This window comes from Ursus arctos, unplaced genomic scaffold (assembly GCF_023065955.2).
Source record: "Ursus arctos isolate Adak ecotype North America unplaced genomic scaffold, UrsArc2.0 scaffold_8, whole genome shotgun sequence".
In the NCBI taxonomy this organism is placed as follows: domain Eukaryota; kingdom Metazoa; phylum Chordata; class Mammalia; order Carnivora; family Ursidae; genus Ursus; species Ursus arctos.
In genome coordinates, this window is record NW_026623100.1 from 64,647,231 (window position 1) to 64,673,450 (window position 26,220).

General features: G+C 52.4%; 3 protein-coding genes across 12 annotated transcripts in view; 2 read left to right on the forward strand and 1 right to left on the reverse strand.

Moving 5' to 3' along the window:
• The first annotated feature begins 1,027 nt into the window (after positions 1-1,027).
• Positions 1,028-10,953, forward strand: MPV17 (mitochondrial inner membrane protein MPV17). 8 transcript variants are annotated; one of them, XM_048222764.2, is made up of 8 exons: positions 1,028-1,068; positions 1,572-1,646; positions 7,913-8,028; positions 8,254-8,346; positions 8,441-8,536; positions 8,754-8,786; positions 9,042-9,094; positions 10,016-10,953. In XM_048222764.2, the coding sequence occupies exons 2-8, from the start codon at positions 1,577-1,579 to the stop codon at positions 10,083-10,085; spliced, it is 531 nt and encodes a 176-aa protein (XP_048078721.2). In that variant the 5' UTR covers positions 1,028-1,068; positions 1,572-1,576; the 3' UTR covers positions 10,086-10,953. The 8 variants fall into 8 exon arrangements, with proteins under 8 accessions (XP_048078721.2, XP_026376644.3, XP_048078722.1 ...); XM_026520859.4 differs by lacking the exon at positions 10,016-10,953 and adding an exon at positions 9,188-9,290; XM_026520848.4 differs by having other exon boundaries at positions 1,067-1,175; positions 9,188-10,953.
• The window catches only part of TRIM54 (tripartite motif containing 54), a 29,546-nt gene continuing 6,855 nt past the window's right edge, over positions 3,530-26,220 (reverse strand). The window contains exons 2-10 of one of the 3 annotated variants that reach the window (XM_026520835.4): positions 17,243-17,415; positions 16,875-17,046; positions 15,014-15,109; positions 14,148-14,381; positions 13,928-13,950; positions 13,694-13,818; positions 13,486-13,566; positions 5,809-13,167; positions 3,530-4,860 (exon numbers count right to left, since the gene is read on the reverse strand). In XM_026520835.4, the coding sequence (XP_026376620.2) occupies positions 13,151-13,167; positions 13,486-13,566; positions 13,694-13,818; positions 13,928-13,950; positions 14,148-14,381; positions 15,014-15,109; positions 16,875-17,046; positions 17,243-17,415 (921 nt within the window). In that variant the 3' untranslated portion in view covers positions 3,530-4,860; positions 5,809-13,150. Of the gene's footprint in view, positions 4,861-5,808; positions 13,567-13,693; positions 13,819-13,927; positions 13,951-14,147; positions 14,382-15,013; positions 15,110-16,874; positions 17,047-17,242; positions 17,416-26,220 lie in introns of all 3 variants that reach the window. The other 2 variants (XM_044390805.3, XM_057309111.1) reach the window with 2 other exon arrangements.
• Positions 12,112-12,617, forward strand: UCN (urocortin). Its single transcript, XM_026517219.2, has one exon. It carries the CDS (start codon positions 12,112-12,114, stop codon positions 12,490-12,492), a length of 381 nt encoding a protein of 126 aa, XP_026373004.1. The 3' UTR covers positions 12,493-12,617.

Sequence of the window (26,220 nt, forward strand, 5' to 3'; positions counted from 1 at the left end):
TAATCATAGAGGAATTGAGTAAATGGGGGCTAGAACTAGCCAGGTGAGAACCTGAAAGAGTCCGGTATGGCTGCTTCCTGAAGTGTGAGTTCCCTGGATATAGTTAAGCAAAGACTGCCAGCCTGACGGATCAGCCAGGGATCTTGTAATACTATGTTTCCACCACCCTTGAAAGAATATTGCACTATGTTCACAAAATTTTAGAATGTTAAAGCTGAAAAGAAAGAAATCACCTAATCTAGTGATTTACAAACACTCTTAGTTGTGGACCCCTTTGTTTAAAAGTGGGCTTTTCTAGGAATATTTTTTAAGCTGAGGTAAAGAAAAACCTGTAGTGAGTGATACCTCCCAAAAACCTCTTGTAAACCCCTAACATTGAGGAGCCATTTTGAAAAACATAGCCCAACAGATGAGGAACCTTAAGTACAGGTTTAGTGATGACCAAAGCTGCAGAACCCACTAGTTACAAAGCCAGTACCAGGACTCTGAGGTTCTGGAATCCTGTGCTTTCCATGGAGGAGTCCTTTTTACCAACATTTCTAAAGGCCATTGTGGACAAAGACTGAACTAGGTGCCAAGGGGATGACAAATACGAACAAGACCCAGTTTCACCCATTCGGGAGCTCACAATCCAGGCTAGTGAAGAACCCAGGGACACTGAAGAAAACACACTTAACTATGGCTTATGGTTTCCAGATTTCCGGGACTGAGAAGGGCGTCAGCACCTTGGCCAGTTCCGGGGTGCGGGAGTAGTGAGGGTCTATCCAGGTTGAGAAGCCCGGGCTTCGGGGAGAGAAGGGGCATGAGGGGGCAGAGGTCGGACCCAGGTGGGAACTGTGGCAGGCGGGGTCCTCACCAAGACCTGGTGCGGTCCACCTGGGAAAGGGGTTGCTCGCTGTCCGTCTGGACAGCTGAGCGGTTCTCCACGAGTATCACGCTCAGTCCACTTGCACTCCACCCTCGGCTTGCTGGTGGCAGAAAGCTTTGTCGGGGAGCCGGACGGAAGGGGCGGGGCTTGCGGCGGAAGTCCTTTCCCGGTCACGTGGGAGGGGCTGGATGCGAGCGCAGGTGAGTGCAGGGCGATCCTCCTTTCCCGGCTCAAATCGTCGCGTTCCTGGAGCGCCCAAAGCGCAAGTGACCGGTCCAGGCCCGGGGAATGACAGGCCCTATTTCCGGTGTGGAGTTGGACTCAGGAAGGATGAGGGCTGGTTCCAGCTAAGAGTGAATCTGGGGCCGACGAGGCTGTGGGTGAAAGCCAGAGCAGACCTGCCCTTATGAGTGTCTCAGTACGGAAGGAGGCCCCCCAGGTGGCTCTGCTTCAGAGATGGGGTGGCGGGTGGCTGCCACCGAGATTCCGCAGCCGCCTACAGCCTTCCTCTATTACCTGATTGTCTAAGGCGATCCCTGTGGCAGGAAGCTGTCCAGGAAGCATCCCTCCTGAGGCCTCCACCCCTCTAGGACATATTGGAAGCGGGACAGGGAGAGGGGATGGGCACGAGGGAAAATCAAGCGTCTCTTTAATTGCGGGGAGGGGCAGTGGGGGTGACCCCCCTCTCCTCTTGGCTTGACAGGAATCATGGCACTCTGGCGGGCATACCAGCGAGCCCTGACGATTCACCCGTGGAAAGTACAGGTCCTGACAGCTGGTGAGTGAATAGACCTGAGTGGGACCAGAGCAGACTGATTGGGGAGGCAGAAGCTCACCCCACCCCATCTCCCTCATTTTTGCTTCTATTGAGCCCCCTTGAAAAGTTGGCTGTCTCTCATCCGAAGTTGTCCCCAGTCTTTTGGAGGGTGGGTCCCCTTTGGAAGGGGTATACCCAGATGTAAAGTAGGATCTGAAAGTCCTCAGAAAGCTGAGCAGTCATCCCTTCAGGTTAAAGGCATTGCCCCAGGAGGCCTTAACTTAGAAAGCTAACAATACCAAACGCTCCTCTAACATCTTACAGTGTGCAAAACACTTTCAACACATCTCATAGGGTCCCCACAAAGATCTGTGAGCTAGGATCCCTTGAGTTCTCGTTAGATCACACACCTGATAAGTGCTGGGATCAGGACTCTTACCCCAGTTTATTTTTCTTCGTTTTTTTTATCATGAAATAATACCTTAACATAAAAAAGAATGGTTAAGACATGTATATACGGGTTAAATAGTATTAAAACTGATTACTCTTGTATTAGTACCCAGTTTGAGAACCCTTGAGCACCTATCCCTAACTCACAAACCAAGAAATAACTACTTTCCTGAGTTTTGTTTATACCGCTCTTTTGCTTTTCTTACAGTTTTAGTACCCATGTATGTATCCCCAAACGATATACTAATCAAGGATTTATGTTTACTCCAAATCCAGTGATTGGGTAGCAACGTCACAAAGGTAACCCAGTGACTTACCTGCATTTGTTACCTTTATTTTGCACATTAGCTAAGAAGTGCAGGGATGGCACAGAGATATGTAAGTTTTATAGAGGGGAGGACTAGAAGGTCTGTGACTCTTGGGGCAGTGCAAGAGTGATTGGGTTAAGATGGGATCTTGCCTACGTTTAGAGGAAGGGAAGAGGATTCTAGGGAGGACCATGGGCCTCTGAGAAGAGGACTGTTGGAAGAGTGGCAGGCTATGGAAGCCAGGGAGGCACAGCAGGCCTCTTACTGGAACAGCCCCACTTCAGCACTAGAAACTTCACTGGGTGACCGGCCAAGGGATGGACAATTTTGCCCCTCTCTGGGCCCCTCTCCAACCTCCGTGCCGAACCACCCCATGTCCTGTCCTCAGAGTGTCCGTCAGCCTGCATGACTCACCTGGTTGCGTGTGTGGTGACTCATGCTGGACTGTGTGGCTCTGATGGGGACCGACACGGTGGGCCCTTTGCCAGCCTCAGATTCCCTCAGGGCCCTTCACTGCCGGAAGGAAGGTTCCCCCTGGTGGTCATCAAGAACAGAGAGGGGGGGTAGTCCTCGTGTTTCCCTACCCAAGGGGTGTGCAGTCGACAGGGGGAGGAGCTGGCCTGCAGAGGGGCCCTTGCGCAGATGTGTGGCCGAGCTGGGGTGCTGGTCTGTCGGTGCCAGAGCCCACATCATCTCCGTGCAGCCCTGAAGCACTTTCTAGGTAGCACTTTTCTCAGACCTCTTCCCTGCTGCTAGTGTATTTGGATCAAACTACAAGGAAGGGGAGGAGGTGGGTTTGGCTCACCAAGCTGTTTTTAGGTCCTAGCACCTAAAGGCCCCCGGGATAGCTGCTCACGCTGGAAGGCAGAACAGAGATTTCAGACTTGGAGTTCGAAGAGCAGGATTTGAATTTCAGAGTCGTAGCCCTCAGTAGCTGCCCGAACAGAGACAAGTAAGTCAGGAAACCTCTTGGAGCCTCAGTTTCCTCGTTCAGGAGTTGAGTTTAGTTAGCTGACCTCACAGAGTCAGTGTAAGGGTTATCTCTGTGAAGAGGCTTTAGAAATAAAAAAATGCCTAATAGACATAAAGGCTCCTGGGCTTGGCCCTTTCCATGAGTGTTGTCAACCCACATAAAACAAGCTGTTCTTTTTTTTTTAGATTTATTTATTTATTTTTTAGAGAGAGAGAGAGCGCAAAAGCGGGAGGGCCAGAGGGAGGAGAGAGAGTCTGAGAGTCTTAAGCAGACTCCACGCTCAGTGCAGAGTCTGATGCAGAGCTCGATCTCACGACCCTGAGATGAGGACCTGAGCAGAAACCGAGAGTTGGACGCTTAACCGACTGGGTCACCCAGGCGCCCCCAAGCGGTTCTTTTTCTAGTGGTGTTTTGGCTGAGTTCATTCCATTTGCCTTAAACTTGAACATGGGTGACTATCTCAGCCTTGGTTCTCCAAGCGGCAGAGCCTGGGGCTTTGGTGCAGGCACTTTGTGAGGGAGTGGGAAGGAATCCCGTGGGGGAGGCGGGGGAGCCAATGTAAGGAAGATAAATTGCACGCGCAGGGCACGTGGCTGCTCCATCCCTTAAAACTGAGAAGCTCTTTGAAATGCCTCTTACGACTGTAGGGGAGAATAGCCATTTCTGGAGAAAAGAAGCCTTTACCCACCAGCTCTCATCCCACATTGGTCAAAGATTCGCCACATGGGATGTCAACACCTGTGTGCAGTCCCCGGGTAAGCCATCAACGGCGCAGCCCCGAGTATGACCGACGCCTGAGGCAGGATCCGTCAGGTTGAGCTGCAATAGTGGCCGGAGGAGGGATAAGTGAGTCAAGATCTGAAATGGTTCAAAAGAAGCGTCTGATATGCCTAGTGTTGACCTAGCTAAAGTCAGGAACAGAGCAGCCTGGGAAGAGGTCCACTGTGTGTTCTGCAGAGCCTGAGTCAGCCTTTTCCCGTCCTTTCTGGAGGGCCCTTCCAGTCTCCAGTGGGCCCCGGGCCCAGCTCCATCCATTTTTGGCCCCTTTAGTCCTGCTGCGGGGGCAGGTGAGCTTCTGCAGACACTGGTTTCCTCGGAGTCCGAATTCTGCCCGGATGGGAGAGCTCAGCAGGCCCGGGAGTGTCCAGTCCAGGCCCCGGTACCATAGAGCAGGAGACTACGGCAGGGGTGGGGGTGACGTGCGATGAGTCCCCGTGGTCGGTGGTAGAGCCGGCCTTAGAACGGAGTGCACTTCCCAGTGCCCTGCCCTGCACTCGAGACTACTGGGCCTCGGAAAGCTGAGTGTAGCCCCCGTTGGTCTGGGCTTACATACCTGACAAGCTGCAGAACTCTCCATTTTTGTCTCATTTTCTAGCAGTAGGACAGCTTTGGTCCAGGAATGGGGAGAGCATTCAGACCAGTCCCGGAGGATGCACCCTCCCCTCTCGCTGCTAGGCTTCAGTTGCCTCGGGGGTCCATCAGGGCCAGCTCCCAGCCCAGGCAGCTGCCGGGGAGGAGTGAGTCAGTCGGCAGCCCCGCTGGCCCCACGCCAGGAGCTGTACCTGTCGCCCCAGGCCTCTGATACTCAAGGACACGCTTCCTGCTCCCCATTCCACCTTTCTGCCCCTCAACCTTCTCATCTTCCATTAGCACTTGATTTTCGGCAACTAGGACCCCATACACAAAAGCCAGGAGAGGAATAAAATAGGGGAAGTAGGGAACTAGGAAGATGGTGTGGAAGTGGGGCTTCTCCACTAGTGGGCAGGGGTGGTCCCAGATAGATCGGTGCTCAGAGGCAGCCTGCCCCCCACCCCCTCACTCCGCTGAATCCGGTGGCGAGTGACGGCATGAGAACTGGCACCAACCCAAGGGCATGATGTCACACCTGCGCCAGCGTCTGCCTGCTGGGCTCCACGCCCAGCCTGGCATTGGGCATCACTGCCCGGCAGCCCCTCGCGCTGCCCCATCAGGGCTCGGGCATTACGTCTCCACGGGTCTCCGGCTCCAACCCCCTGGAAACAAGTCCGAGGCAAGGGGAGCCAGAGCACTGAAAGATCTAGACCAATCAAATATGTCGGGAGGACTCCCAGAACCTAGTTGGGGCTTGTTTGGGCTCTGGCAGTGGGGAAGGTGGAATGAGGAATGTGAATGTCAGCTCTGCTTGCTCAGACTCACTTGGGCCAGAGATGCAGGCCTGCTCTGCGCTCAGACCGAAACCTTCACCCGCCCTGGAGTTGCTGCAGGCCCAGGGCCCTGCCGATCTATGGGCAGAGGAGGAATGGCTGGGTGGTTCTGTCTGAAATGGACGGGGCTGCAGGGGCTGCAGGGCTACAAGCCTGCTCCCTCTCACTGCTGCCCTTCCACTTGGCGAGCATGCTCTGGGGTCCTGGGATCCATCTTTCTCAAAGGCTGTTGGGTGACCGCTGGCAAGCCACAGAGTGAGAACACATACCTCCCTCTCTTTGTGACTGCTGTGACCTAGGAATATTGTTGCTTGTCCTCCCCGCAAGGTGACAAGGAACAGAGAGGGTCACCTCCTGGGGAGTAAAAGACAGGAAGTGCATTAGTCCAAGAAGTGTCTTTGATGTGTGGCCTTTGGGGCCCTGTTTGGGCAGGAGCCTCCTGCGAGTAGAAGCCACAGAGGCCTCTTGGCGCCACTGACCCCTGAGCCCAAGTCTCCACCCCTGCTATGATTCCCTAGCTTCCGGTTCCTCCTTGAGAGAAGGCCTGGGTTCAGCCCCAACCCTATTCCTTACCAGATAACCTCATCTCTCAAAGACATTAAATGGAGGTGTGACCTTACCTCCCAGACCTTTTGTGAAGATTAAATGTGTGAGAGCCGTTTGTAAACTGTAAACATTTTGCCAGAGTAGAACATCAAATGGTTAGGTCTCTTTATTTCAGAAGTGACTGCCTTCTGTTCCACCTTCCCCAGGTACCCTTGCCTTTATGCATGGCCACAGCAGCAAGCCCTCCCTGGGGAAGTTGAGGCAGGGGGTGGGGAGATGAGTAGTAACTGCGTGGAGCAGGGAGCAAGCCTCCACTTCCACGGATCCCCACAACTTGAGCCAGACCCGTGGGCCTGTGGGCTACTCATGCCCTTCCCAGAGTGGGCCTGTTGTTTGGGGCAGTACGTCTGACATCTTTCCTTGGTTTGTTTTCTGAGCACCTCCAGGCACTTGGTTAGGTGTGGCGGGGGATAAGAGAACAAAGATGTCTAGGATTCTCTCCTCGCCCTCTGGGAGGTCGCGGCTAGCACGTTCTGGGAAGAGCCCCCAGCACTTTGAGAGCTTCAGGGAGAGGAGAGGCAGGACTGCCTTGATGGGCGTGCGGGGGTCCTAGCAGCTGAGGCCAGCAGCCTAGCTCACCCGTGGGGGTCGCAGCCCCAGCCCTCAGCTTTCCCAGCTGCCTTGGAGGCTGCTCAGGGGCAGGGCTTTGTGGAGGGTGCGGGGAAGAGCAGTGAGTGTGCGGCCGCCATGGACGTCAGAGCCAGCTGTGTACCAAGGACTAGGGTTAAAGGATGTGTTTGCCCAGTGCTAATTGAGGGCACAGGGACAGTGGTGGCTGTGGGACTAGAGAGGGGCTCTCATTACTCAGTGAGATGGACAGGCGAGCCGGAGATCATATGGTCACTCCCGAGTGACCCTGTGTGTGTTTGCTGGAAACCATCACGCCGCCATAACTGACGGGGGGCTCTGTAAATAGTGACAGTTTCTATCTTGGTTTCTGGGTGTGGGTGTCTGACTAGGGTTGCTTGGGATGGGGTGTCTGTGTGAGCGAGGGAAGGGGAAGCAGGTACGAAGGCCTGGGGCGGCGGACGGGAAGTGACTATAATATCTGTTGTCCACTCAATCTGACGTTGTGAATGGAGGGAGTCTGGGTTTACCTGATTGTGCTAGGAGGTGACCAGGACTCTTCTTACCAGTTCAACCAGTCATCTTCCTGCTTGGGACCATGTTAGCACTCGTGTTTTAGAAAAAGAATTATTCTTGCTGTCCTCCACAAAGAGAGACCCCAAGACCAAGGTGAAGGACACTTTCCAGGGTCTTGCCTGGGACTGGGGGAAAAACCCCAGGGTTCCTTACCATTCTACACATGATCTATTCACGGTACGGGTCCTGGAAAAATCACTGTGTAGGAAATCAAGCCACCTGGCTCTTGCCTTGGTTCTGCCACTTACTGGTTATGTGAGGTCCCAGACCTTCATTTCTATACCTCGAAGATAAGGAGTTTGGATGGAATTATCTGTAAGGCTTTTCCACTTCTGACAGTCCATGGTTCTCAGCCCCAAGCACCTTAGATTCGCCTTCATCTGCAGTCTCTGTGACTTCCGTCTGTGACTCCGTGCAGAGTCTGCGGGCCCCGGCCTGATCAAGCCTGCTCATCCCAGTTTCCAACAGGACACTTCGAAGCAGCAGTAAAGGACTGGCCATTTGCCCCAGAACTAATCTCGTAGGCTCCGAGTGTCAGAGCCTCATTCAGGGACTTCCTTCCCTACCTGAAACGGCAGCCCATCTCCAGGAGGTGTCCTGACAACACCCGTGTACCCTGCACAGGGTCCCTGATGGGCCTGGGTGACATTATCTCACAGCAGCTGGTGGAGAAGCGAGGTCTGCGGGGACACCAGACTGGCCGGACCCTGACCATGGTCTCCCTGGGCTGTGGCTTTGTGGTAAGTTCCGTCCACAGCTGGGCTTCTGGAGGACTGGACGGTGGTCTTAGTTCCTGTCACTCTTTAGTTTCCCCTGGCCTCTCTCATATCTAAGCCAAGTGTCTGCTTCCACGAGGATTTGGTTTCTAATCCTCCAGAGCGGGGCTTTGTGATGCAAACGCCAAGCGCTCCCCTCACTGCACACCCTCTGTCCCCCCATCCCCCCACCCCGGGCTTTACTTTCAGGGCCCTGTAGTAGGAGGCTGGTACAGGGTTCTGGACCGCCTCCTCCCCCGCACCACCAAGGCAGACGCGCTAAAGAAGATGCTGTTGGACCAGGTGAGCAGAAGGAAAAGGCACTCGGGAAGCAGGAGCCGTGCTGGGGGAGGTGCGGGGTTTACATGCTCACAGAACTTGCATTTCTCTCCCCTAGGGGTGCTTCGCCCCATGTTTTCTAGGCTGTTTCCTCCCACTGGTAGGAGCACTCAATGGACTGTCCGCTCAGGACAACTGGGCCAAGCTACGGCGGGTGAGCCGGGCGGGTGGGCGACGGGCTTCAGGGCTGCGTGGGGCCGAGCCCGGTGGGATGCGGGCGGAGTCCCAGGCTCTGGAAAAGAGGAGCTGGGCCGTGTGGTCGGAGTGTGGTCTTTGAACAGAAGTCTGCGTGGGGTGCGCTCTGCAGACCGGGAGGCGGGGGCTGCGTGGAAGTAAGTGCACGAGTCAGTCTGTTCCTTTTGTCTCCTCAGGACTACCCCGATGCCCTCGTCACCAACTACTACGTAAGCGCTGCCGCCACAGCCGCCTGTTCCGCTTTCTTGAGTCCAGAAGTGCCCAGGGCCAGGGGTCGTCCTGCCATAGACATCCCTCAGTTGGCATGACTCTCTCACCCCCAGTGTGGGCACCAGACTCAGGGAAGCGCTCACCCAGTCGTTCACCTTGTTGTTGTCTGCAGAAGCTGGAGTAAGACCAGGCAGTGCGTCTGGGGGCCGGGCGATGGAGGCAGCCCCCCAACCTGCACCTTCTTTCTCTCGTAGCTCTGGCCTGCTGTGCAGTTAGCCAACTTCTACCTGGTCCCCCTTCATTACAGGTAAGACACATCCTCCCCCACCCTCCAAGGAAGACACACAGCACAAACAGCTGGACACGAAGTGATGCTCCTTTCACCCTTGAATCACTCTAGACCCTCCCAGAACACTGCCCTGATCAGAGCTCCTCAGACTCTCAAGTGTTCTATTCAGAACTTCTTATCCTTCAGAGAACCTGCCCCAGAACCTGCCCACTGACCTTCTTTCATCTTCCTGAAGAGGCTCCTGCTCACAGCCCCGTCTCCACCCACCTGAGCTCTCACCTTTGACGGCAGAGCTGCAGGGATGGTGCCTGGGGGGCAACAGCCTAGGTTAGACCGGAAGGCAGACCGGAGAGCCAAGGAGGAGCCTGGGCCCGTTAGTCCGCTGCAGAGTACTAGTCTGCCTTAACCAAGGTAGTTGCTGAAACCACAGTAAAAAATGTAGTGGAACTCCAGAGGAGTAGTTAAAATTGTTGGGGGTGAAGGGGCATTGGGAACAGGGAAAAATATGGAAGTCTTCAGAGGGAACGGTCAACATTCACGTGACCAGCATAGCTTAACGGAAGATCCTCACACTAGGGTTGAAACTAGAGAAAGGTAAATTGACAATAAAGAGAAGGAGGTGCACTTTTCATGGGAGGCAGTATGTTTTCGGAAGATAAAATCTCTTCAGCTGGGACAAAATGGACAGAGACGCGTATCCGGAAGGAGCCCGGCCAGGAGTGAAAGAGGCCCACTCGGCGAGATGAGGGTGTTCCTCTCTGAGGCGCTTGTCCTGTGGTCTGAGCCACACGTCCCTTTCCTTGGCGCTGAAGGAAGGAGACCTCGTGTGGACGTTCTCAGAGACAAGCCCTCCTTTCCTGGAGCACTTTTACAGCTCTCCCCCCATGCTTGCTCCTCATTCTCCATCGTCCTCACGACGACGTCACCCCTGTTCCGTAGGTTGGCCGTTGTCCAGTGTGTCGCAGTCCTCTGGAACTCCTACCTGTCCTGGAAGGCACACCGGCTCTAGGCCGGCCTCACCCCGGTGCCTGCGCGGGCGGTGCTGCAGCTCGACCCCAGAGCGGTCAGACGGCCTCCTCGACATGGGCACATCGCTTTTCCTGGGGTTCTGTGGCCACTCAGAACTTAATGGGCTTCGCACCTGACTCCTTTTGAAATCATTACAACCTTTATAACGGTCTTATCCCCACCACATGGTAGACACTCCATAAATACGTATGGTCTCGTCAGCTGTCGCTTACACCTGTGGCCCCCCCCGCCCCTCCCCCCCCCATGCCATCATCCCCACTCTTCACAGACACATCTGTGCTCTAACCTTCCCAGCTCAACGGGAGCTCTGGCTCTTTGGGGACCCCAAGATGGTGCCTCTGCAGATCGGTTATTAAATATGTAGTCTGAAAGCTGCAGAAGCGATGCAGAGGACACAGCAGAAACCTATGGGGCAGTCAGAATTTCTAGAGCTGGAAAGAAGTCTAGAGACAACCAGTCCCGATCTCCTACGGATGAGCACACCGAGGTCCACGGAAGTGAGGTGACCTGTCCAGACCGCCAACCAGTGGCAGAGTGGAAACGTGAACTCACATGCGATAGATGAATGTGTCCCCTCCAGAATTCATCTGTTGAAAACCCAGTGCCCACGGTGATGGCATTAGGCAGTGGGGCCTTTGGGAGGTGATGAGGTCATGAGGGATTCATGCCCTTTTGAAGCAGTCCCAGACAGATCCCCCACGCCTCCCAGCATGTGGGGACACAGCGAGAAGGTGCTCTCTATGAAAGTTAGCAGGCGGCTTCTCCCCAATACCACATCTACCAGCGCCATGGGCTTGGACCTCCCAGCCTCTAGAACTGTGAATAATAAATGTTTGCTGTTTATAAGATACTGAGTTGATAGTATTTTTGGTATAGCAGTGTGAAGAGACTAAGACTTCTTCCTACCAAATGATCTTAACTGAAGGCCAAAGGTACAGTAATACTGTTGCTGTGATTCCCAGAAGAAAAACTAACTTGGCGAAAATACCACTTTGGGGCAAACTCGGCAGCAGACGGACCCACCTTTTGTAGTCTGAAAGCACCCAGAGGCCTCAGTCAGACCGGCCTAGAATTTAGACCATGGGGCTGGAATAAGACCAAGCATCCAGGCAGTGGGGAGCTGCCTCTGGGGTTGTACCAGAGTGGGAGCTGGGAGCCAGCTGTGCCCTTGAGTGCCTTAGTTTGCCCAACTGATAGCCGGGACTAGGGACTAGGTCTGAGCAGCACAACTTTCTCCCAATGCCTCTGGCCTCTTCCAGAGGCCAACAGCAGGTGGGTGCCACCGACAGCCATGAGGTCCAGCCTCTCTTCTGTGTGCCACAGAAGACCGGCCACCTGACTGGTCTGATCTGGGGACCGGCCCTAGTCCCTGCTGGCTGTTGTAAGCACATAAGGGACTCTCTTGGTCCCAGAGCAATGGTTATGCCCCAGTGGCTTCTCTCTCTCTTAAGGCGGGGGCCACTTGCAGCGCTGGCCCCAGGACCCAGAGTCTAGGGTTCTGAGGTTGCCCCCTCCGGGTCTCGCAAGCGGCCAGGCTCAAGGCTGTGGCTGTCATTGCTTCTACAATCAGTGCATGTTCCTTGCTGACGTCAGTTGGAGCTGTCCTGGAGCTATATAAGGCTGGCGGCAGTCCCGGGACAGACCCCGTGTTCCCCGCGGCGCCAGCAGCCCGCCCGAGGGACAGAGACTGGAGCCCCATCCTGCAGCGTGCAGACACTCTCCCGCAACCTGTGAGTGGCTCCCAGCTCCTGCCCGGACTCCCTCAGCACCAGGACTTGGCGCTCAGCTCACCCACCACGACTGGCCCAAAGGGAGAGAGGGAGGACGGGGTGGCACCGGGCTGGGCAGCGGCAGGGGCTGGAGGGAAGGCTGCGGGTACCAGGCGACAGCCGCAGGGGCCGGGCAGGGGAGCTGCATGCGCGCGGGAAGGGGAGTGCTGCCACCTGCGACTGCCCCGAGCGCACCTCACCCTGCGCTGCCCCTGTGTGTCCAGGGCCGGCGGCACCATGAAGCAGGGGGGACGCGCGGCGCTGCTGGTGGCGTTGCTGCTCCTGGCACAGCTGCACCTGGGCAGCAGCCAGTGGAGCCCGGAGACTGCGGCGGCCCGGGTCCGGGACCCGAGTCTGCGCTGGAGCCCCGGCGCGCGGAACCAGGACGGCGGGGCCCGCGCGCTGCTCTTGCTGCTGGCCGAGCGCTTCCCACGCCGCGCGGGGCCCGGCCGGTGGGGTTCCCGGACCGCGGGCGAGCGGCCGAGACGGGACGACCCTCCGCTCTCCATTGATCTCACCTTCCACCTGCTGCGGACCCTGCTGGAGCTGGCGCGGACACAGAGCCAGCGGGAGCGCGCCGAGCAGAACCGCATCATATTCGAGTCGGTGGGCAAGTAATCGGCGGGATCTGCAGCCACGAGAACCTCGACCCCCGTCCCCCAACCCCGGGCCGGGACGTGCGCGACTGGAACTGACCCAGTCCCGCCGGGCTAGAGCGGCCCAGGGATGCCCTGAGCACTCTGTGCGTCACCAATTTTTAATAAAAGTGCTTAAGAGCCTTTGGCCTCGGTTGTGGGGCGCGGGGAACCACAGCAGGGTGGGAGCCCGTGGAGAAGTGCGGCCTCCCAGGCCGGCGGGAGGGAACCAGACGCTGCACGAGGGCTCCGGCAGAACGGCTTTCAGCCGGGGTCCTGTGTCCCCATCGAACCCCAGGACCTCAGAGTCCTGGTGCCGCCCCACCTCCCCGACCCTCTTCCCTTGGCACTGGGCTCGCGAACCCGTGCTTGGTATCATCAAGAAGCCCCACAGGGGTCATTCTACTTCCGCCCCTCAAATGGTCCCAGATCCGGAGAAGGGCAGGATGGTGATGGGGTCGCCTCCGAAGCCGAGGCTGACAGTGAGCAGTGAAAGGAGCTGCGGGTCTGGACGCATTAGCCCTTTATTGAGCCCCACCCCGCGGCGAGGCGCCGAGCTGGGTGGCGCGGCGGTCTCTGCGCAGGTCCTCCGCGACCCCAGCGCCAGGCCCAGGTGCGCGGGCTCCCCAACAGGGGGCGGGTCAGTGCCCCCCTGTGCCTGGGAAAGAAAGCTCGGTGGGCGGGCGCTCCAGAGGAACAAGGCGGCTCCACCCCAACTCACCCCTTTCCCCCAGCCACTTGGCTTTCTCCGCTACCTCCCGACCCAACCCGGTCTCCCAGAGCCCCAGAGGAAAGGCTGGTGGGAGAGAGAATGTACTTCTGCACGAGCGCTAGGGGGCGCGCCCCTCCTGCTGACGGCGGGGAGGCACTTCAAGAGCGGAGGCCACCGGCGATCCCTGGGGCCGCGGGAAGGCATCACCGAAGAGGGAACCGGAGCGTAGGGCCAGCCCCGCGAGGCCCCGCGGGCCGCACTCACCTTCCGGCCCATCCGGCCGCTCTTCCTCTGGCCCCGCGCTGCCCTCTTCCCCGTCCTCATCCTCTTCCTCCCCGGAAGCGCCTAGCCCCAAGGAAGGCCCCGTGAGGTGGGGTGCCTGCTTCTCTGGCCTTGACGCCCGCCCCCCGGCGCCCCCTCCGGACGCCCCGTCCCCGCGGCCCGCCGCCACCTCCCTTCCTCACTCCCTCACCCGGCTGGAAGTCGATGGTCCTCAGCATTTCGGCCACGTGCTCCACGCGCACGGTGAACTGCTCCATGCTTTCGTAGCCCGGCTCTGGCCGGCCGGCCAGCTCCACTTTTGACATTGCCCCGACCCTGCGGCGCGGCAGCCGCTCAGCGGGAAGGGCCCCGGCACCCTCAACCCCCTCCGCGCGGCGGCGGACCCGGGCAGCCCTTCCCGGCCCTTCCCGGCCCGCCTACTCACTTATTGATCAGCTCCTTGGCCTGCTGCAGGGAAGAAAGGAGGGGGAGCGTAAGCACCGTGCCAAGCGCTGGCAAAGTCCCATTTCTGGTGCCCACGGTCCCGCGGGGTTGGCTCGTTGAGGAGAAAACGGTCTCTGGCGGGGTGACTCGCGCAAGGCCGTGGGGCAAGTGGGTGCCAGAGAGGAGACCGGAGCCCAGCCCTCCCGGTGCCGAGGGCCCACCTGGAGGTACAGCGCCATCTGTGGCTCCTCCATGGACTGGATGGCCGACTCCACGAGCTTGGACGAGGCTTCCAGGTGGTCTCCATACTGGCGGATGAGGCCCCGGACGCGCTGCAGCTTCTCCTCCTGCTCGCGGGCCAGCGCCTGCAGCAGCTCAGCCTTGCGCTCCTCCAGCACCGAGCACAGGGCCTCGAACCTCTGGTTAAGCAGCTGCTTCTGCCTCCGGCTGTTGTCCTGAACGAGGGAAGCCAGGATGAGACCTCTAGCTGGGAGAGCACTCACCCGCTTGTCCCACCCCCCACTAAATGGAAGCCACAGCCAGCCAAGAAGGGAAGTACCCAGCACACAGTGGCCCAGCCACAGCTGCAGTCGAGGGCTGCTGGGTCCCAGGTCTTTTCAGTAACAACAATTCCAAGATTTTTAAAAACTGAGCTATAATTGACTTTTAACATTGCATCAGGTTCAGGTGTACAATGTAGTGATGCCATATTTGTAGATACTGTGGAATGATCACAAGTCTAGTTCCCATCTGTCCGTACATATAGTTACAAGTTTTTCTTGTGAAAACTCTTAAGATTTTCTCTCTTTAGCAAATACAATATTTTAAAGTACTTCAGGGGCATCTCTGGTCCTAGTTTTTACTTGTATTATCTGATTTAATTCTCAAAAATATCCAGTGATGTAGTCACCACATCATTCTCATTATCACCAAAGCACAGAGAAGTGAAGTAACCGGACCCAAGTCACAGAGCTAGCCGTGGGGCACAGCTGGGACTCGAACCTAGCAGCTTGGCTAAACATATCCCGCTACTTGTGATTCACCCCAGGAACCCAGAAATTTCCCCTCCCTCCCATCCCAGGCTCACCTCGATGGTCTGGCACACTTCCTCCATCTGCGTGATCACTGCTTGCACACGGTCGTTGCCCGCCACCAGCATTGCGATGCCATCACTGAGCTCGCTCTGCCACACACACAGGCCAGCCCTTAGAGCTGGAGGACCCCATCTAGAGCTGTACCCCTCCCACCCCAGCCGGGGCCGCCTAGGAGAGGACTGCCGCTCCAGCTCCCCACCAGAGCAGCCATTCCAGAGATCTAGATGGACTGGAAACATCCGAGAAGTGTGGAAGCACACTTATGGATTCTGGAAGGATGTGGAAAGAGGAGGGTCTTCACCACCAAATGAGAAGGGAACAGACATCTGTCAAATATCCACCAAATGCCAGGCCCTGGGCTAAATGCTTCATCTGCAGATTCATGCCTTCCATTGATTCGGGAACATTCTTCATAATTATGTTAGGATGCTATGGCCTCTTCTCCATTCTCTGGGTTCTCATTCCGGGACCCTGAGGAGACGTATGTGCTCATCCTTCTCTTCTCCTGCCTCCTAGGCTGCTTTTGCAGGCCCGCCTTCCTGCTCCCTCATTCTCTTTTCAGAGGAATCTGTCGTTTAATTCATCCTTTCAATGTTTTGTCTCAACAACCACATTTTCATTTTTAAAAGCTCTATTTGGTTCTTTGTTAAATCTGCATGTTTGGTAATCTATTATGGCTGGGGTTTTATTCCATCTTTTTAAGAAAGCATTTTATACACAGTGACTCAATTCCTTAATAATTCCAATATCTGAATTCCTCAGGGGTTTAATCTGTAATTTTTGTTTCCACCGACTTCACTCATGGGGTACACTTCTCTATCTTCACTTTTTTTTGTTTTTTTTTAAGATTTTATTTATTTATTCGACAGAGATAGAGACAGCCAGCGAGAGAGGGAACACAAGCAGGGGGAGTGGGAGAGGAAGAAGCAGGCTCATAGCGGAGGAGCCTGAAGTGGGGCTCGATCCCATAACGCCGGGATCACGCCCTGAGCCGAAGGCAGATGCCCAACCGCTGTGCCACCCAGGCGCCCCCCCCCATCTTCACTTTTGAATGGATATTTTGTTGCTCTCAGTCTAAGGAAAACCCAAGGGCCTAAACCGAGGTGGTTTTCCTTAGGCAGATTATGCATTCGCTTTTGTCAAAAGCCAGGCAGCGAGCCTGACCGCCTTAGTTCCTGAGATTCCAGCCTAACCTGGGATTTGTGGGGGTCTTCAGGTCGGGTGTCCACCTTTCAGGGGCTGGAGGCATAGTCTCATCTCCCTAGCTTAGGGATACTGCCAACATTTGCCCTCCGATATAATTTTTATTTTATTTTTTAAAAACATTTATTTTCTTTGTGAGAGAAAGAGTGTGAGCGGGGGGCGGGGTGGCAGAGGGAGAGGATCTCAAGCAGACTCAGTGCTGACCGTGGACCCCACATGCGTCTCACTCTCACAACTCTGAGATCATGACCTGAGCCAAAATCAAGAGTCAGACGCTCAACCAACTGAGCCACCCAGGTGCCCCCCTGATATAATTTTTAAATTATGTTTTATGTCAAATGTAGGTGCGTAGTAGTGAGAGGGCCTGGAGAGTATCTAGGCCACCAAACTGAAGTTGCTGGTATTCATTATCTAATCGTATCCTTAAAACAACTTTGGAAGTTGGCATTTTCATCCCCATTTTACAAGTGAGGAAAGTCAGGGCCAGAGAGATCAAGTGACTTACCTAAGGTCACACTGAGTCATGCACAGAGCTGGGACTGTAGCCCTGATCTGCCAGCCTTTAAAACCAAGTGGAGTGAGAGGCTGAAGTTGGAGACCCTGTCCACTGTCCCCAGCCCCACCACGCCTGCTCCCTCTGCTGCTTGATACCTTCTGGCGTTTGTAAATGGTGGGCAGTGGGGCCACCTCACAGTCCTTGTGGGCACCGAAGACCTTACAGAGAGAGCAGGTGGGCACTTCACAACTCAGACAGTAGATATTGATCTTCTCCTCTTCATGCTCCTCGCACATGAGGTGCTGCTCAGCCTTGGAGTGCAGTGGCCTGGAGGGGAGCGGGCATGGTGGCAGAAGGGTCAGGGGCCAGGCTGAAGGGAAGTGTGGGGCCTCCCAGGGTCCAGTCCTCTAATCTCTAAACTGAAGAGGCAGGCTGATCCTTTTAGCCCTTCCCTTTCGGCTGATGGGTTCCCCGCTGTGTCCCAGGCCCTGCTCCTTACAGACAAGAGGTCCTGACAGCTCACCGGGAAGACTCCTGCTTGTAAATGTCGATGATGTTCTCCACTAGCAGGTTTCGCTGCAGGCCATAGACACCATGTCTGTCCAGGACAACCTCATGCCTGCAAGATGGGCAGCGGAAACGGCCTCCCGAAGACACCGTGGTGGAGCCCCGGGATTGCCACAGAGGGTTCGAGGCCTGTAGGGACAAGTAATGTGAGAGAACAGGCACAGTGAGAAATGAGGGACCAGGGAGGAGGCAGGGGGAAAGGTCATGAGGGCCAAGATGTAGGAGAATGGCAGAAGGGGAGATAACAGCTCTTTCCCATGGTGGGCCCTCCTCCTCAGAGCAGCCAGGTGGGGGGCCATGAAGATCTTCTTTCCCACTTTTGCCTCATTACCCCTTAAGCATCCCTGCATCCAGAGCCTAAGTTTGGTCAAGGCCCAGTCGGGATGGGATTTCCCCAGAGGGGCCCAGCTTGCAGGTGTGGGGAGACACTGGTGTTGACAGGAAGGCTAAGGTTGGAAATGGACACTGTGTGGTGCGCCAATGTCCTCCTGGGGCTCTCATGGGTCACATCTCAGGGGAGATTCTCTGGAGCCCTTGGCAGGGAAACTGAGACAAGTGCTGAACAAGGGGGCACACCAGCCACGTCATGCTGGGTCACTCTAGGAAACCATGCTAGAGACTGGGAGTCGCAGACCTGTGTTATTGTGCTGCCCCTAACATTGTCATTATGTAAATCTGAGCGAGTGTTCAATCCCTGTAAAATTAAGGACGAGATTGGATTATTCTTTCTACAACAAATATTGAGTGTGCCAGGTAATTGCAAGGCTCTGGGGATAAGATATGAATAAATGCATCCCTGCCCTACGGACAAGCAAACCGAGCAAAGCGACGACTACATCCCACAGGCTGGGGGTTATAAGAGGAAGCTCAGAAGGCGGGTTTACAAGAGATGTTCAGCACTACACCTCTTAGAGAACTTGCTCCACCCCATCCTAAAAGGGAGAGCCCTGCCACGCCCAGGCCACAGATGACTGGCTCAGAGTCGAGGGGGTGATCACCTGACCCAAGCAGAACCAAATTTTCTCTCCAGGAATTTGGAATTGAGACACAGAGGTGGAGGTGGCTAGACAGTGTGCAGCTTTAAACCTGAAAAAACCTGTGGAGTTGGGCCAAGAGCTGACACTGGGGCCACCCTTAGTCTTGTGCAAGTGGGGGTGGAAAGCGGGAGGGGTCAGAAAGTGTGAACAGGAAGGCTGGTCTTCAGAGAAGACCGAAGAGTCAACTTGTGGACAGCAGGAGAGATAAGAGACTGGCAGAGATCACTTGTTATTCTTTGATATTCACCTTGTCTTCTTCAATAATACAGCCTCTGAATTTTTAGCAAGACACATGGAATAAAGGTTGTGTGTCCGAGCCTCCCTTCCAGTGGGGTATGACCAGGCAACTGCATTCTGGCCACTGGGGTAGACAGCAATGTTTTGTGCCATTTCTAGGAAGTATCTTTAATGGGAGAGGCATGCCCTCCTCTCTTCTCCTTCCTGCTCGCTGGAACGAAGATGGAGTGGCTCAAGTCGAAGCAGCCGTGTTGAGCCATGAGGTAGTTACATGAAGAGAATAAGCAAGATGAAAGGAGTGAGTCTCTGATGAGGCAGTCCTGGACTGCCTACCTATACTTCCACTTGAGACAAAAACCACATTTTTACCTTCCTTAAGCCATTGCTATTTTGGGTTTTCTGTCACTTACGGCAGAACTTAGTCCTAACTGGCTGGAAGACTACGGACTCGTAGTCCGTAGTAACGGGGAGAACAGTTACCTGTGACTTTGCAAATTTAGATATATTTCCTGCAGTGGAGTTCGATGGAACTGGACATCAGCTGGAGGGCCTCTTATGTGTGCAACATACAAGAGTCCAAGCCCACAGTCTTGTTTGAACCTTTAAAAGCAAGAGGTGTAGGCAAGGCAGGAAACATGGCCCTGTGAAGTGGGCAAGCCTACCTTAGTGAGAGTGACTGGCATGTCACAAATGTCACATTTTGGGGGCATTTCTTGTGAATCATAAGAAGTTAACACTGCAGGCCATCATAAAGCTGAACGGATTAGTTTGAGATTATCCAAGACTGTGTTTGTGCCTTTGTCCTTCTCAGTAGCTGGAATTGTATAAATACTGCTGAGTTTACTTTAGAGAATGGGTTAAAGCGTAACATCACTGGGCTTTTGCTTACTTAATACAATTACCTTTCATTATTTAGAATCCAAGTGAGTAAGAAGCTTTTGCGAGAACTCTAAGCCTGCAAGTTCCTGGAGGGATCTTACTTCTCTCTGATTTGCTGGTGGCCAGCATCTGAAGGTGCTCAGTGAATGTCTGAATGAGTGGAAAGGGGGCGATTTCCTAAAGTCTTAGCCCAGAGCCAAATTTCTGAAGAGCCTCTCTCCCCCTTCCTCTGCACGCCCCCCGCCTTCCTCTATACTCATTATTTAACATTCAACACATGTTTTGAGGGCCTATTCTGTGTCAAGCACCATGCTATGGGCTTCCCGGACATTACTGAATTTAACCCTCAAGAATTTCTTGTAAATATGGGGAGGGGGATGAATATTACCCCCCGCCCACTTAGACTACAGGAAATACAGGGACAGTGACTCACTGGGCACATACTTCATGCCAGGTTTTGCTCTAAGTCCTTTTATTTGTATTAACTCATAAACCTCTTACCAACCTTATGAAATAGGTACTACTATTAGCCCCATTTCAAAGATAGGAAATTGTAGCCCAGAGATGTTAAATAAATTGTTCACGGTCATCAGATAATAGGTGGCAGAACCAATATTTGAACTCAGGCACTCTGACCCCGGAGTCCATCCTAAAATCAATATACTACACATTGTCAGATGCAATAAAATTGAGGCCACCTGAAGAATGATGCCCAGAGCTAATACTCGCCTCTCTGAGTCTCAGGTAAAACACGTTTTAATAAGGCCCAGCATCAATCCTTCACAAAGGCAAGAGAAAACAATGTAAAAGTCAGCAGTGCAACTGCGGATTGCTATTTGAGCGGAGATAAACAAAATATGACCCATCAAAACCAAAACCCCATGAAGCAATGTAAGGCCCCAGCTTGCAACCAGAATGATGTGTTTGTGAAAAGGAAAGAAAGTAGCTCAAATCTTAGGGAGACTTCCTCCCATGGATCTCCACGAGCCTCCAGGAAAGATAATTCCTCAGATTCTGTGTGAAAAATATTCTGAGGCAACATAACCAAATTGAGACACTCAGTGGCCTACTAATACAGGTCATACCCCTCTAATTCACCAAAGAAGCCAAAGGACCAAACAGAGGTTACAAACCAGTGATAACATCCAGCTAGCCAGTTTACATGCAGGTGGACAGTGGAAGAAAGCCAAGGTAAACAGAGGGTTGAGTAAAGAATTCACCCTCAGCCTCAGATAGAACTACCCCTATTCAAAGAGGAGTGGTAAGCAGAAAGGATCCAACAGGAGATACAAGCCAAGGTAATTAAAAAAAGAAAAAGAAAGCATGACAAGCAAAGGACAGATGAAGAAGACGCGTTGGAAGAAGTCTTGCTCTAAGAAACCATATTTCAATCTAACCTTTTTAAAGAAATAAAGAACACATAGTCTCTTTGATTAAAGAAGAGATATAAGTAAAGGGGCACCTCAGTGGCTCAGTCGGTTAAGTGACCGACTCTTGATTTCGGCTCAGGTCATGAGCCAACCCGGGCGCCCCCCAAAAAAAGTTTTAAAAAAAGCAATCAGGGGCGCCTGGGTGGCACAGCGGTTAAGCGTCTGCCTTCGGCTCAGGGCGTGATCCTGGAGTCCTGGGATCGAGCCCCACATCAGGCTCCTCTGCTGTGAGCCTGCTTCTTCCTCTCCCACTCCCCCTGCTTGTGTTCCCTCTCTCGCTGGCTGTCTCTATCTCTGTCAAATAAATAAATAAAATCTTTAGAAAAAAATAATAAAAAATAAAAATAAATAAAAATAAAAAAAGCAATCAGGACTTGTTGGGATGTCTGGGCCAAGGGAGGTGGACCAGGAAGCACGCTACTTCTTCACCACTCCCCCCCGCCCCTGGAAAAACATTTTAGCAGCTCATGCCATTGGCTAACCACTGCCATTCTGTTGGAACCCATGGGTCCAAGAGGCAATCGGTATCAGGCAGTCCAACCTAAATCCTTTGTTTGAAGGGCACCTTTCTGGGGAGCTGGGGAGCTGGAGAGCTCACTGGCAGGTGGTAGGAGGGGTCTCGCCTCTGCCGTTTTTTTTTTTTTTTTTTGCAGTTTGGCTACAGGCCCAGGGCTGCTCCCTGGAGCAGGTACCACAGCCCAGCACAGAATTCCCACCCAACCACTGGTTCCAGAGTCTCCTCCCTCTTCCAAGCTCAGTTCCTCCTGCCGTATCCTACCTGGGGTGGGCTGGCTGGCTCTCCTCTTACCCTCCAGGGCATTCGGTCCTTTCTGTGATTGCCTTGGCAATGTTTCCCCCGCCCAACCCCACACCCCACATCCTTTGCTCGTCAGTCCCAGGCATGCACATATATGTATGCGCCCTTTTGCACTAGGGCTAAACGTGACTAATAATGAAACGGTTAAGTTTATCTTTTGAATTTTCCAGGCTCTTTAACTCTTGGCACACTCCTGTTGCTTAGAGGTCCTCTCTGTGTTACCCTTGAGCTAGCTCAGTGTTTCCCCAAGCATGGTCTACTTACTGATGACAGGCATGAAGATTTTAGGTCATAGGAGAATGAACACTGAAAAATTTTATGTGTCTATTTTGTGGATATTAGAAAAAAATAACCAGCCTATATAGCTAGTGATTTTTCAAGGATTTTGTCATTTAGAATGAAAATAGGATAAACATTTAAGCTTTAAAAGTGAGTTTTTTTTTTAAATATGTTATTTTTTATTTATTTGATGAGACAGAGAGAGCACAAGCAGAGGGGAGGAGCAGAGGCAGAGGGAGAAGCAGGCTCCCTGTTGAGTAAGGCTCCTGATGCAGGACTCTATCCCAGGACCCTGGGATCATGACCTGAGTCGAAGGCAGGTGCTTAACCGACTGAGCCACCCAGGGGCCCCTAAAAGTGAGTCCTTTTAAATAGAAAAAATCAACCAGGGGCGCCTGGGTGGCACAGCGGTTAAGCGTCTGCCTTCGGCTCAGGGCGTGATCCCGGCGTTACGGGATCGAGCCTCACATCAGGCTCCTCCACTATGAGCCTGCTTCTTCCTCTCCCACTCCCCCTGCTTGTGTTCCCTCTCTCGCTGGCTGTCTCTCTCTGTCGAATAAATAAATAAAATCTTTAAAAAAAAAAAAAGAAAGAAAGAAAGAAAGAATCAACCATAGCACAGGTGGTACATAGCTATGGCAAAAATCAGGAAGGTGAAATGAGAATGAAGTCTGGGGAGTCGCTCTAACCCTTTCCTGACTCCCTCCTCAATTGAAACTTGTCTGTCTCATGTCCCAAATTTTTTGCAAACGCTGGGTGGTTATTTTGAGAAAGTCATCTGTACTGGATATGTGGATAAAATTGTTACCCCTTCTTGGTACCATTTCTATATTTTAACAGAAGGCATTGAAGGTGGCACGATATAGGGAAAGTAGCAATGATCTGAAGATCTGGTTTTGTATTTGCCATTTATGACCTTAGGAAAACAATTTCTCTCAGGGTCTCAGTGTCCTCAGATCTGAAAACAGGGATCTGTACTTAGCACTTGCTCCTGATGTTCTGTGAGCAATGAGCCTTGACGGATAAGGTAAGGATTTCAGATACCCTGACCAGTGTTTATTGGCCTTTGAGATGGGGAAGGGAGCTGGTGGTTTTTATAATAACCTCCCCCTCTCACCCCACAGAGACCACCATCTCCCTCTCTTTAACTCCACCATCCAGGGTCTCACTTGTTTGTGTCTCCCCCAGCTGTCCCTGGAGCGCCCTCTTCCGGTCTCATAGAAGTAGTTCCTGACATCTCATCTCTGAAAGAGTCCTAGTGCGTTTAGATGGATTTATACGTTCTATCACTTGTATTATCTATGAGGTTTGAATTCTATATAATACACCTGTATTATTTTGGTAGTCATAATAAACAATATTTTTTTCATATAGGAAAACAGTCTGGTTATTTGACAGTAGGGGAGCAATTAAATGAGTTACAACAGAATTATTATGCAATTATCTTTAACAGAGTTCTTTGTAACACGGGAAGATACTCATGTTATGATTTAGATGAAAAAAGCAGGATGTAAATATATATAGATTTACATCCTATATCCTATATAGTAGGATCCCAATTTAGAAATGGGTGATGGGATTCGCAGGTGATTTAAAAACTTTCTTCTTTTATTCATCTACATTTCCCAAATTTCCTTCTATAGACCCTGAATTACTTTTAAAATGCATCTTTAAAAAAGTTAAATATTTTTGCAATAATTGTCATCAAGTGATAGAATTGTGGGTTATCCCTTTTTTTCTTTTTTTCTAATTTCCAAATTTTGAACAAAGACTTTGGGGGTTGAAAAAAACTTTTACTTTTTAAAAATGTGGGGCACCTGCTGGCTCAGTTGGTGGAGGATGCGACTCTTGATCTTGGGGTTGTGAGTCTGAGCCCCATGTCAGGTGTGGAGCCTACTTAAGAAAAAATAAAATACTCGGGGCGCCTGGGTGGCTCAGTCGTTGAGCGTCTGCCTTTGGCTCAGGGCGTGATCCCGGCGTTATGGGATTGAGCCCCACATCAGGCTCCTCCGCTGGGAGCCTGCTTCTTCCTCTCCCACTCCCCCTGCTTGTCTCTCTCTCACTGGCTGTCTCTGTGTCAAATAAATAAATAAAATCTTTTAAAAAAAGAAAAAAGAAAATACTTAAAATTGCAATGCTCAGGGGTGCCTGGCTCAGGGTCTTGAGATTGAGCTCCCCACCCCCACACCGCATTGGCTTGGGATTCTCTCTCACCCTCCCCCTCTCTGCTCCTCCCTCTGCTTGCACTCTCTCTCTCCCTCTCAAATAAATAAATAAAATCTTTAAAAAAAAATGCAATGGTCAGTCCTGACATGAATGGAAAGGGAGTGCTGGAGTGCCATAAAACCAAGAAGATAAACCACTAGAAGAACTGTAAACAACTATGATGGTTCAAGGGAGGGGATGTTTAAGAAGATACCATTTGAAGACAGGGTAGACAGGTGGCAGATGGTTAGGTAGGAAAAAGTTTTAGGAGACCAGAGAGACTATAGGATTTTAAGTTACAAACAGGGAGGGGAGGAGCTAGAAAGGTGGGTTTCTAAATGAAGGGCTTTTGAATTTTACTAATTAATTAATTAATTATAGAAGATTTATGTATTTATTTTAGAGAGAGAGACTGGGGCGAAGGGCAGAGGGAAAGTTTCCTCAAGCAGACTCCCCACTGAGCCCAGAGCCCAATGCAGGGCTCAATCTCATGACTCATGAGATCATGACTGGAGCTGAAAGCACAAGTTGGACGCTTAACCGACTGAGCCACCCAGGCACCCCTTTTAAATTTTATTTTATTTTTTTAATTGTGGCAAAGTCACAAAGGGCTTTGAATTCAAGGGTAAGGAACTGATCTTAATTTTGTAGACATGTTTTCTGAACTAGGAGAGAAAATAAGAGTGAATGCTAATCTAAGAGAGGTAATTTGGATAGATGGGGAGGGGAGAGAGAGGTTAAAGACACAGATAACCGTGAAGCAAATGCCATAGTCAAAGCGAGTCGCGGGCCCACTCTCAGGTAGTGGCAGCAATCTTGGAAAGACTTGAGATGCCAGGGGCATCTGCCTTCAGCTTGGGTCACGATCCCAGAGTCCTGGGATGGAGCCCTGGGTCGAGCTCTCTGCTCAGTGGGGAATCTGCTTCTCCCTCCGACCCTCCCCCGGCTTGTGGTGCGAGTGCGCTCACGCGCGCACTCTCTCTCTCTCAAATAAATAAAATTAAAAAAAAAAAAAAAAGACTAGGGAGGCCAGAGGCAGAATCAGCAGGACTGACCATTCACTTGGACATGGTGGGTTGTGGGCAGAGGAGAAAGTCAAGCCTGGATACTTGGGAAGATGCTGGTGCCTGTCACGCAGGAGAATTTAACCTGGGGACCGCAGCCCCGAAAGATCCTTCACTAAAATTCTGTGAACCCAGATGAGGAAAAAAAAAATCATACCTTGATTTTCACTAACCTCTAGCAGAAATTGGGCATTTCCTTCAGTTATAAATGTAGGCAACAAACCACAATAGTTTTAGTGGTACTTTGTCCCCCACAGAAATCACAGGCATTTTCACATTACGTTGCTGTTGTTGCTCAAATATCCAAACTTAATGTATGCTTATCACTACTTCTAAACTACTTCAAGCCCACTGCTTGAGCTCGTGATTTACTGTCTTAATCCAGAAGCGCACGCATTACTCTACCCAACACGTTCTAATTACTCTGCTAATTGTATACCAGTGCTTCTCAAGGTTTTTTTCATTACCACTCCTTCAGGGAAACTTTTAAGACATTTCCCCTCCTAATATCGACCTCTCCCCCATTACTTTAGTACCAAAAATCTACAAAAGTGAAACTCCTAGCAGCAGAGAGTAGAAAGGTGGTTCCCAGGGGATGGGGGTGGGGGGAGTGAGGAGATACTGGTCAAAGGGCACGAGTCTTCCATTATGAGATGAATTAGTTCTGGGGACCTGATGGACAGCATGGGGACTGGAGTTAGTCATCCTGTGTTGTATACTGACCACACACACACACACACGGGTAACCATGTGAGGTGAGGGATGTGTTAACTCATTTGGTTGTGGTGATCATTTTGCCATCTCAAATCATCATGTTGCACGCCTTAAATATGTATAATTTTTGTCAATTATATCTCAATACAGCTGGGTGGGGGGGAGTTTTACCTGAAAGGAACAACTACATAAAAATTTAAAAATAAAATCACAATAAAAAATTCTAATACGGCAGACACACTTGGGGCCATATCAGCCTCGTCGAGAATGTA

Coding starts and splice junctions, on each gene's coding strand:
- MPV17 (XM_026520848.4), top strand. Junction 1,647..7,912: donor AGTACAGGTCCTGACAGCTG/GTGAGTGAATAG, acceptor TACCCTGCACAG/GGTCCCTGATGGGCCTGGGT. Junction 8,029..8,253: donor CCCTGGGCTGTGGCTTTGTG/GTAAGTTCCGTC, acceptor CTTTACTTTCAG/GGCCCTGTAGTAGGAGGCTG.
- UCN (XM_026517219.2), top strand. CDS start 12,112: ATGAAGCAGGGGGGACGCGCGGCGCTGCTGGTGGCGTTGCTGCTCCTG.